The sequence below is a fragment of the Hordeum vulgare genome, chromosome 2H (assembly GCF_904849725.1).
Source record: "Hordeum vulgare subsp. vulgare chromosome 2H, MorexV3_pseudomolecules_assembly, whole genome shotgun sequence".
NCBI classification, from domain to species: Eukaryota; Viridiplantae; Streptophyta; class Magnoliopsida; order Poales; family Poaceae; genus Hordeum; species Hordeum vulgare.
This window is the reverse complement of record NC_058519.1, coordinates 657,544,495-657,556,043: the sequence shown is the minus strand read 5'-3', so window position 1 is coordinate 657,556,043 and position 11,549 is coordinate 657,544,495. Positions and strand designations below refer to the sequence as shown.

Genomic DNA, 11,549 nt, shown 5'->3' with positions numbered 1-11,549 from the left:
GACCAGTCCGATCGGCCGCTCTAGCTATAGCATATAGTACGCTACACCACCGCCCAGCCAGTTCCGTCCGTCCGTCCGTCCGTCAGGGCACATATATAGTAGCAGAGACAGAGTATTGTTAAGATCAGTCCTTAATTTCCGCTACTGCTTTCCTTTTCTTTTCTTCCAGCGAGCATAGGGATCTACCTGTACGTCTAGCTAATTTGTAGGGCATCCATAGTTGAGCCCAAAGCTGCCTTGCTTTGGCACCGCACCTTGCTCAGTCTAGCACTCTCCTGGTTCGTGCTTGATGCGTCGCATCGACATCGATGGAGTGGCTTATAGGTAGCTTGGCATCTTTCTTCCACTCAACAAGCATGAAAGTTCGGCAGCGCTAGCTTATCACCGAGGGAGTATCTTGGATGCATGAAGCTCCCAACCTCTAGCTTGCTTGGAATGCCACGTACGTACTAGCTTAGTACCACCTGCTCTGCATGATATGATGTAGATTTGTCAAACGCACATGTGAAACACGTATGACATGATAAGCCATCCAGCATCTATTGCGTTTAATATGCACGCGCACACACACGCACACATCCGCACATACTGCATGTATGGCACTTCTAGGGGAACTAAACAAACTACTCCCTCCGTTCCTAAATATAATTTTTTTAAGATATTTTACTAATAGTCTACATACAAAGCAAAATAAATGAATTTACACTCTAAAATATGTCCATATACATGCGTATGTGGTCCTCTAGTGGAACCTTTTGAAAGACTTATATTTAGGAACAGAGGGAGTACTTCATATATGATGAAAATTATATGTTTGAAAACTACATCCGCTTAAGAATTTAATGATATACTTCGTACTTTTCTTTAACATATCATTTACATTTAGCTAGTCAAATCAATGACTTAGAACCATGCGCATGCCTTGTAAACTAGATTGAGGGAGTAGCTAGTCACAAGTCAATGAGATCAGGAGAAAAATAAAGGTGGTTGAAAAGATCTGGCATGTTACTTTTCGGTCAAGTTTGGAAAGAGCAATGCATGGCCGGCCCATGTCAATTAATTAGTTAGCTAGAAGGAAAACTAAATGAAGTGATTGGGCTGGAAGCACAAGGTTGAGCTTTAACAATTAGCTGACTCGACTCATCCATATATTAGTCCAAGATAGACTGCTTTCAACGTACGGTGGCACATTTGGTTTTAGTTAATTATTAAGTACTCCTAGTAGGGAACCTTCTTGTTAATTAGGTAGTCCCACCGAGCATGTATGCATGCATGTATGTGGGCATTTCTTAAAGGGGTCTAGTATCAACAGCTAGTGCTTCACGTACCATCGCAATAATCAGGCCCTTTTCTGCAATGCATATGACTGAGTGGAATATATGATGACTCTGTGTTATTCTAGCTGAGATCAATGGGCCGGGTAGCAACAAGAGCCATCAATCAAAAGGGATTAAAGCAAACAAAGTAGTATCAATTCTATAAAAATGTGTAAAGCAACATGCATATTGCATCTATTCCATATGTAACCAGTGCAAGATTGAGTATTAAGCACACATAGAGTATATAAAGTAAACCATGAGCTTCATATTTGGTTGAGACGTTGAGTACCAAGGAAGCTTCCATCAGTGGTCGATATGCGCACGGTCAATTACTAAGATTTTTTCCTTGTTCGGAATGCATGGTCTATCAATTCAAAGCGTTAGCTTACTTTTTTACTTGAATTATCTTATGTTGTTTCAGATTTTCAGAACTCTTATACTCCAGGTCCTCATGGGCTATGGCCATTATCTCTCTAAAGTAGGACAACACGGTTGACTGGAACTTGAGGAATACTTTTTTCCTTCCATTGCGCAAACAAAGCAAAAGAAAGAAGCTGACGTCATTCGCATGCATGCATGTATGCTTGGCTTAGAATATGTGTCATTTGGTATAAAGGAAAAAATTATAAAATTTACAGTGTATGACTTTTATAGAACTTTTTCTTTGATGCTATTCGGAAGCTGGAACATATTAAGCTATTTTATATTTATTTTTAATTCATATGAGTGGTATCTTGCATATAGATATTTAGGAGGAAACCAAAACATAAGAGTCCATGAGTTCTTCTTCGAATTTTAGACCTATGATCCCTGCTTGACATCGAACAACGCTGTTCAAAATGTATGTTTGGCTTAACTTAAGTCTAGTTTGGAATAAATAAAAAGCACATAACTTTAGATGATAGAATTTCTATAGTAAACAAATCTTAGATGCTGTTTGGAACAAAGGCAGATATCTTATATTTCATTTGAGATTCCGACGGGCTTATATGAATCTTGGAGGGTACCAAACCAAAGTTATATAATTTCCGTGGAAAGTTTGAAATTTTCATGTGCTCTTGGTTGGGTTCCCATGGGAATCCAATCCCGATATTTCATGCATCATTATTAGTGCAAGTTTTACTCCCTCCTTTTTTCTATTTACTTCACATATTAGCTTTATCTTGAGTCAAACTTTCCAAACTTTGATCAAATTTTACATGATATTTTTTTAACATCCACAATACAAAATCAATACCATTGAAATCGCCATTCAACATATTTTCATACAACACATATTTTTTTAATGTGGAAGTTTAGATTATTTTTCATAAACTTAGTCAAACTTTATAAAATTTGACTTAGTTCAAAACTAATGTATGAAGTGAATAAAAACGAAGGAAGGGAGTAGTACTAAACACTCAATCCCCGTGTTCCAAGAGCTGTAGTTTCAAAATTTGGCACGGCCATTGGGTACAGCTTACGGAGTAGTATTTCAGTTGTTGCGGCCATGCATTTGCATTGGGAACGAGCAGCCTGGTGGCTATAGGCGGGCCTGCACACCGCTTTCGTGCGTGCAACCACATCTGCATATGAATGCCTCATTCCAGCTGCCCCCTATAGCTTCTGTCAGATCCACGCGTGGCCAAACTTGGATCCACACATAAAAAAGAACGAAGACAACTGCATTTCTTTCTTCCCATACTATCATATATCTTTGCATTTATAGGTGCTTTCTCTACTATTACGTACTGGAATTTCAAGCAGACTGGATTGCAGCGTTCTACCTGGATTTAGATTTAATCATGGATTGTCTCCCTACAAGTAATTGTTGACAAATGTCGACCGGAGTCATATATGACACAACATGCATTGGACCCTAAACGTACAAAGAAATATTTGCATTAGGTTTGGATCATAGTGTTAAAAATTAAACCTCACGACTTTGTCGATCATGCAAATCGAACAACCTACGTATGTATGGACTACTTTTCTTCCACTTGTTCGATCAGCATGGTATGCGTGCCGCGCAACTCAATTCCACATGCATGAGAAAAAGGGTGAGGGAACAAGCATGATTCGTTCTTTCACTTTCTCTCACGTGTGCCTATGGAACGTAGGAGGCGCACCGCGAGCAGCTATGTATTTTCCAGGTCCTTCCAGCAGAAATATATATCCTTATGAGTTTCTTGATTGTTTTTCTATCTGGTCTAATGTAGGCTCCTTCCATCCATGCGAGAGTCTCGACATGAAGGCATCGCAAGGTTTAGGGCGACCCCACAATTTACAACCCTTAACATGTTGGCAAATGCCAGACCTGGTGAAGAGTTTGCGAATTGTGGTGTGATGTGGTCCATTGCAGTTTGAGAGAAATTGAGGTGATTAAACCCGTGTAGCCAAGTACTAGCATTTTTTTCCTATTTATTTATGAAAAAGCAGAATTCGTATGCTGTAGATACTTCATTCAAACTAGGAGATTTAGAAGACGATTGATATTTTCTGATGTCTATAGGTCAGTTTCTGAAAAGTGGACTTGCAGCTTTTTGAAACCGCAAGTTTCAAGTTCTCACTAAACTGAAGTCACATTTTTTTTTATTAGGACTTGAAAAAAATGTGGATTGATTGAGGACAAGCCTAGGGACGTAGGCAGATGTGTCCATAAGGCCTTGTTTCGTAGAAATGCATTGGAGAGATTTTGAGTGAATTTTTCATGCGTGGCCCAGAACCCCCTACGATGCCCTTCGGTCCGTTTGGTACAGGTGGTTTTGTTGGCCCAATCCATCCGATTCCGCTCCAATTCACCACGACCCACGCGGCTCAGAAGGCACCCCTAGGGCCTCGCGGATCTGGAGCCTCGCCAAAGACCAAAGACCGCAACCTCCTTCTGACGCGGCCGCCGCCTCCTTGTGCCGTCGTCGGCCACGGCCTCCTCCGCGTGTTGCCGTCGGCCAAAGCCTCCTCCTCCTGTCGCCGCCCGCAGCTTCCTCGCGTCGTCCTTCCTCGATTCTGGCGGTTTAGACGCCGGATTTCCCCCCGTCCGATTGTGGGAAGCCCTTTCCTCCGGCCAATTGGTTCCGCCGGCGGGCCAAATCGTCTGGGTTTCTTTTTCGCCTGTCTGTCGCCGAGGCTGGTTTCTTGAACCGAGCGCCAGCGTCAGCGGCTTGATTTCATTCTTGCTGTGACGAATCTGGGAAGAGGGATCCGGTTCCTACAGGACAAAGGAGGCCTGGAGACGACATAGACAGGGGAGCGGCAGACAACTTTCATGAGATATAGGCCGAACACTGGCTTTTCTACTCATCTAAACTGCTGCTAAATTGTTCTCTTGTAGCAATTGTCTCAATTTTATTAGGTGATTACAACTCTGTAACAAGGAAACCCCTCCCTGTCAAACAGTGTTTTGTATGGACGGGGATTTAAGGGATGTGCGGCTGGAGGGGGATTTGAGGTTTCAAGGGGATTGGATGAAAGAGGGGGACTCATCAAATCACCTTAAATCCTCTCCTCTCAAAACCCACGCAATCCCTTGCTGGCAAACAAGACCTAAAGCGTGCATCCATCCGCATTGATACATTTTGCGTTAACACGTTTGTTAATGTAGCAGCAATAAGTTTGTGTTTCAATTCATCGCCGTGAAGTATATCGATATCGATATCAGTCCTAAAGATATGATCCGGTTTATAGGGATCATGATCCAATTTTATATGAGAAACTGAATGACAGCTGCATGCATCCTGGACAAATTTTAACTGAATTTACGGTGTCGGTGCATGGAGTTTGCTGACGTGGCCGGGCGCTGACGTCAGTGATTACTGTAGCTGCGCGCGGTTTGAGGGGGGAGAGAAGCTTCTTGAGATGCCAGCTGCATGCCCGATTGCCAGGCACGAGAAAGAGGAGAGAGACACAATCCTAGTGCGCTTCCTCCATCCATCATCTCCGTCCTGCGGCCTATATATGAAATGTGCCTGCGCCTGCGCCTGCGGCATGCACCCACCGCCTCCGTCCCCTAGCTATCGACCGCCTCTCCGGCCCCAGACCAGACCACATCGATCAGCTAGCTGGCTAGGGGCGCCCTTGGTCGTCGATCGTCCAATCAATCAATCTGATCGGTGGAGAAACCAAGTAGAGAGGGTGGAGGAGACGATGGGCGTGATGGAGGGGATGAAGCCGGTGGCGGCGATGGTGGTGGTGCAGTTCGTCTTCGCCGGGGTCAACATCTTCTACAAGCTGGCCGTGTCCGACGGCATGGACATGCGGGTCCTCGTCGCCTACCGCTTCCTCTTCGCCTCCGCCGTCCTCGCGCCCATCGCATACTTCGTCGAGAGGTACATGCATGAATCCATGCACACACCTTTCCCTGCTCGCTCATCATCCATCGCCTCCTCCCTCCTCCATTATTTGTTCGACCCCCTCTCTCTCTCTCTCTCTCACACACACACACACACACACTCAAGATTAAAATTCCCCTCCTTCTTTCATGCACGCAATATATTTCCCATGCATCTAGTGCATAACTGCATACACATCAGGTTTCTACTAGTAACTGGCCGGTTACTAGCACTATATGCTCAACTGTATTGTACATATAGTTTGAGCTTCTTTTACTACTGAAAATCAGCTCTACTGTAGTACTGTTACAACTAGTTTTGGTTATGTCTCTCTCTGTGTTTGTGTTCGGGTCAACTAGTTTCTCTTTAGGAGCAAAGTACTAACTAGTTTTGGTTATGTCTTTTGTGTGTGTGTGTGTGTGTGTGTGTTCGGGTCAAGTAGTTTCTCTTTACAAGCCAAGTAATTGAGGCAGTGCATGCATGCATGTCATTGTCTCCTTCTTTCTCCATGTTTTCCGATGTTCCCTCCCTGCTTGTTGTGTGTTGACCCGGCCGGCCGGACGCAAAAAAGGAGAGCTTTGTGAAAAGCTACGGTCCATATAGCTTCCTCCTCCTAATATATTCCGCCGGCCGGAGAAAGAAAATAAGAACTCAAAAAGCATAGCACAATAAATACTCACTCCGTTCTTTAATATAAGATCTTTTAAAGATTTTATTATAGACTAGATACGGAGCAAAATGAGTGAATTTACATCCTAAAATATGACTACATACATCCGTATATAGTTTATAGTGAAATCTCTAAAAGGTTTTATATTTAAAAACGAAGGGAGTATATCGTTATGTTCTTCTGTGGTATGTTCTTCTATAAGCAATCGTTATGCTACATTTATTTACATGCAAGTGTAAGTGTATGAAAATCGTCATGGTTAATTAACGACCTGCTGATTTGCTCTTTGTTTTGAGCAGGAAGAAGCGAACCAAGGTGACGTGGCGAGTGCTGCTGCTCTCCTTCGTCTGCGGCCTCTGCGGGTATAATAAGCTCCAACTAAAACTCTATAACTTCCATTTCCCTCTGCTTTTTCTTTCCGTTAATTCCACGACGACATAGGAGGAGGAGGAGAAGAAAAGGTGAGGTCCGATTGGCATGCATGGCTGCCGGAATTTAGGTGCGACGCCGGCCGGCCGCTTTTGCAATGACGCACGCACACATGCGTGCAGCTAGGGGCTCGACGACGCAACGGTGCATCATATTCATACCATCCCAATGCAAGGTCAACCGGCGGGTGGATGCATCACGGGGTGCTCGCCGCCGGCCAACGCTTTACCTTCCCTTTCCATCTATCCAGCACATGCTTGCAACCACTTGGATGCCTGCATGCATGCATGATTAGTTAGGCACAACCAACTGACACGATGGAATCCCCTGCTGCTGCTGCTTTATTTTATTTTTTGCTTGCTCGGCTCGCCGAACAAAGCACAAACTCCACGTACGTGATGTCCACTCACTTTACAATTTACAAACCATGCATGCATGGAGCTAGCTACTCGTCTGTGAACATCATCGTCCTCGTGCTGCCAGACCCTGATCGATGCTCGCTTTGTCAACTCCGTCGATCACCGGGCTCATGCATGCGTCCGTGCTCACCTGCTTTTGCTTGCTTGCACCGATGGAGCCGCCTATCATCGGTCGACATGCAGCCACGTATGCCGTGCCGCCCGCGCTCATTCAATTCCTCCTTGACTTGCGTATCCATGCATGCATGCATGTCTATTGCTACCTACTCCCTTCGTTCCTATATATAAGACCCCTTAGATGTTTTATTACAAAACTACGAACGGATGTATATAGACATATTTTAAAACGTAGTTTCATTCATTTTGCTTCGTATGTAGTCTTTTAGTGAATCCTTAAAAGGACTTATATTTAAAAACGGAGGGAGTAGCACCGTGTTGCATTCCCAATGGAGCCAGAGCCACCACACGATGCACATGCACCCTCGTCGTGTCGAATGCTCACACGATGCCCGTGTAAACACGCCACCTTCTTTTCAAATGGAGTCGTATGGTGTGTGTACGTACGTACGTCAGAGTAGTACGTAGTTTTTTGCATATCGCCAGCTTTATCGCCTAGCTCGTGTCGTCTAGAATTTTCAAGCCATCGTCACCTAGGTTGCATGTCCCTACATATATAGGCTCCGCCATCAATGTGTACGTCGAGGTCGAGCTTTGTAACTTGGTCACGACGAAGAAGGTTGACTAGTGTACGTACGTACGATGTGTGCCGTGTACCTAGCTACCGATATACGTACGTATGACAAACACATACGTATACGTTGCCTTGAATGTTGATGTGACATTGCAGTTGCAATTGCATATGCATGGCGCGATCGAGTGCATGAGTTGGGTCGATACATCTCAACATGCATATGTACACTACTCTACGCGCGCGTGTGTATATCATATATGGAGTCTATGGACTGACTCGATCTGGTTGCAAAATGTTGCATGCTGCAGGGGCTCGCTGGCGCAGAACCTCTACATCTCCGGCATGAAGCTCACCTCGGCGACCTTCGCCTCCGCCATGACCAACCTCATCCCGGCCATCACCTTCGTCCTCGCCGTGCTCTTCCGCTACGAGCGCCTCGCCATCCGCACCCTCGCCGGCCAGGCCAAGGTCACCGGCACCATGCTCGGCGTCGGGGGCGCCATGCTCCTCACCTTCTACAAGGGCGCCCAGGTCACCCTCTGGCCCCCCACCCACATCAACCTCGCCGCACAGCTCGCCGCCCGGCACCAACACGACGACCATAACCATGCCTCCTCCGCCGTCCACCCAGACAGCGGCAACCGCGCCATGGGCTCCCTGCTCTGCACCGGCAGCTGCTTCTTCTACGCGCTCTGGCTCATCCTGCAGGCCAGGCTCAGCCGGGAGTACCCCTTCCACTACTCCACCACCGCGCTCATGTGCGCCATGAGCGCGCTCCAGTCCGCCGCCTTCGCGCTATGCTTCGACCGGGACCTCTTGCAGTGGCGCCTCTCCTCCGGTGTCCGCCTCCTCGCCGTCCTCTACACCGGCGTGGTCGCCTCGGGGGTCATGCTCGTGGTGCTCTCCTGGTGCGTCAAGCGCCGGGGCCCCCTATTCGCGTCTGTCTTCAACCCCATGATGCTGGTGGTGGTCGCCGTGCTCAGCTCGCTGCTGCTCGGCGAGGAGCTGCACCTTGGCAGCGTGCTCGGCGCCGTTCTCATCGTGACAGGCCTCTATGCCGTGCTCTGGGGGAAAGGCCGCGAGGCGGCACAGAACGAGCCAGCCAAGGCCGGCAACGAGCTGCCGCACATCGACATCGTCGTGCATCGTCATGACCCCCCTCCCACGCCGCCGCAGCAGCAGCAACAACAAGACAGCACGGAGCCGGCGCCGGAGCGGTGACCATCTTAGCAAGCATGGAGGAAGGGGACCAGCGATCGAAGAGATGAACTGGCCCAAGATTTGCTACAGCTTGATTTGTGAGGATGGTGGAATTAGCTGAGGGAGCTCGTTTGTTGGGTGGTTAATTAGGACTTGGTGAAAATTTCTAGTGCAGTGTAGTTAGAAGGAGTGGCTTCTCTGATTCTACTGGTGCTGGAATGTTAAGATCCAGAGATCCAAAATCCACAAGTGCATGCAAAAGACAGAGGAGACAAGGATGTAGTACAAGGAAAGAACTGGAGGAGGATGAGATCATGAGATCAATAGACCAACCAATAAATTTCAGGCACAAAATATTTTGAGATGAGATGAGGTGAATGAACTACGATTTACATTTCTGTACTACTAGCTAAAGAAGTGAAGTATGTACTGCCATATAAGTATAACTCGAGCAATTCACTCTACTAGCAGAAGATAGGCGAAACTCTGCCATCGCATAATAATCCTATATAAGTATAACTGGAGCATGTGTGGCTAGCAAAACAACACAAGCAGAATAGAACATGTGTCAAATTAATACTACACGATGGGAGAAGGACAGTCAAGCTGGACGAAGGGAAATAATGCTACTGTAGTTGCAATACCAGGGCTGATTAATTGTTTGATCAACCCCTCTGGAAAAGAAGAAAAATGTTTGATCAAGCAGCAAAGCACTAGAGTCACTACATTTAGTCATGGGACTAAAACGTATCCAAGCATCCTCTAAGCAGCCGGGAATACATGTGGATGTACTACTAGAAAAGAAAATTAAGGTGTGAATTGAATACCGAAATTTCCCACAACACCTAGCCTTCTTAATATCCATAGACCCGCCCTATGAAAAGAGTTATTACTCCTGTGTATATAGGCAGGAAAAATGAATAGGTCAGGTATACCCTCGAACAAAAGTAGTTAATTTACTGGTATAAACAGGTATAGGTTAATTACCTGATAACAGAACAGTGGCAAACACTTAATATATGATCAATGAAACTACAAGTACACGCCATGCCATCTTCATGCCTCACATGCCTAGCAGGTCTTTCGGACCAAGTGGCAGTGTTGAGGTCATAGCACATAATAGGTTGATCACATAGGTAAGAGCTCAGAATTGTGTCACCAACGATAGATAGTAGGAACTGCCTTGGGACTAACACTGAGGCTTCTTTTCATGTTAAGCAGGATAGCGTTGCCATTGATGCTAGTCAGTGGGATAACTCTTCCTCGGATAAGATCAGCTACTCTGTAAACTAGCACGTGCTTGTACATCGAGTAATCCGTGTATCCAACCAGCAGAATCTCCGACTCACATTCTACCAAGTGAAAAGGTGGGCAGATCTTGTCGCTCCAACATGCCGCAATCGATTTCGGTTGCTCCTGAGTTTGGTCAATCTGAAGAATTTGCAGCTTGTTGTCGTCCGTGGGATGACGCTGTAAAATGTATATCCTTCCTTTGGATGCCAAGGGCCACCCCTCAAATGGCGAGTAGCCCAAGTTGGCCAAGACACTCCATTGATCATCCTTGGTAGTAGCACATACTACACGTGAAATGTGTGGAAGCATGATCATGACCTTGGGGATTCCATGCGCGCTCACGCTCAAGGACGCGATGACACTAGAGTAATCATCAAATGTCCCATGTGGATCACCGACGGCAACTCCGCGACATCGCCGGTGAAAGGGTTGAGGAGAAGAAGAGTATTTCCGTTGCCGTGTTGCCCCTAAGGGTGTCCTATTAATTGGACTCATGTAGTTTGTCATTCTGCAAACTTAATGTTTGTTGCAGATTACGTACCGCAACGCGTCCTATGTTACAGGATCTGAATCTGAATCCCTTGAGGGCAGACGCCTCTCGCTCGTGCAATGTTGGTCTTATGTAGGCTCACCTAGTTGCATTTGTGCAACTTAGTGCTTGTTGCAGTTTGCGCACCGCAGCACCTCCTATGTTGCAGGATCTGAATCTGGATTCCTTGAGGGCATTTGCAAAAGTACCTATGTTACAACAATTTCTTCCACAACAGTACCTATGTTGCCGAAAGATGAAGAAAAAAATTGTGCAAGCTGACCTATGTTGCAAAACTTTTATGCAACATGACCTCCGTTGTAAAAAATTCTTCCGCAACAGTACCTACGCTGCACAAAGACGAAGAAAAAATTTCTGCAACAAAGCAATTGTTTCTGCAACTCGACCGTTCTTTCAAGAATTAATGGGTCAAAAGTTATTTTGCAACAAAGCGATTGTTTCTGCAACTGGGATGTTGTTTTAGGTTGTATTTGACCGGAAGAGGCGACCCAACTGGTAGATCGGACGGCTGCGCGCGCGTAATCGAACGGCTATTCGTATGGTGGATATTTTCTACGGATCCACCGGTGGACGCCTAGTAGCTCCCATATAATATAGAGTAAGCCTCGTTCGAAAAGTAGGAAAACCCAATTCCCCGTCCTGTGTGAAGCAATGTCGGGGTATAATTTCAA

The 11,549-nt window shown here is 46.0% G+C and overlaps 1 protein-coding gene across 1 annotated transcript; it reads left to right on the top strand.

Moving 5' to 3' along the window:
* Positions 1 to 5,189: 5,189 nt before the first annotated feature.
* LOC123431299 (WAT1-related protein At1g68170-like) lies at positions 5,190 to 9,389 on the top strand. The gene is made up of 3 exons (XM_045115120.1): positions 5,190 to 5,623; positions 6,596 to 6,658; positions 8,144 to 9,389. Exons 1-3 carry the CDS (start codon positions 5,253 to 5,255, stop codon positions 9,054 to 9,056), a joined length of 1,347 nt encoding a protein of 448 aa, XP_044971055.1. The 5' UTR covers positions 5,190 to 5,252; the 3' UTR covers positions 9,057 to 9,389.
* Positions 9,390 to 11,549: the final 2,160 nt, after the last annotated feature.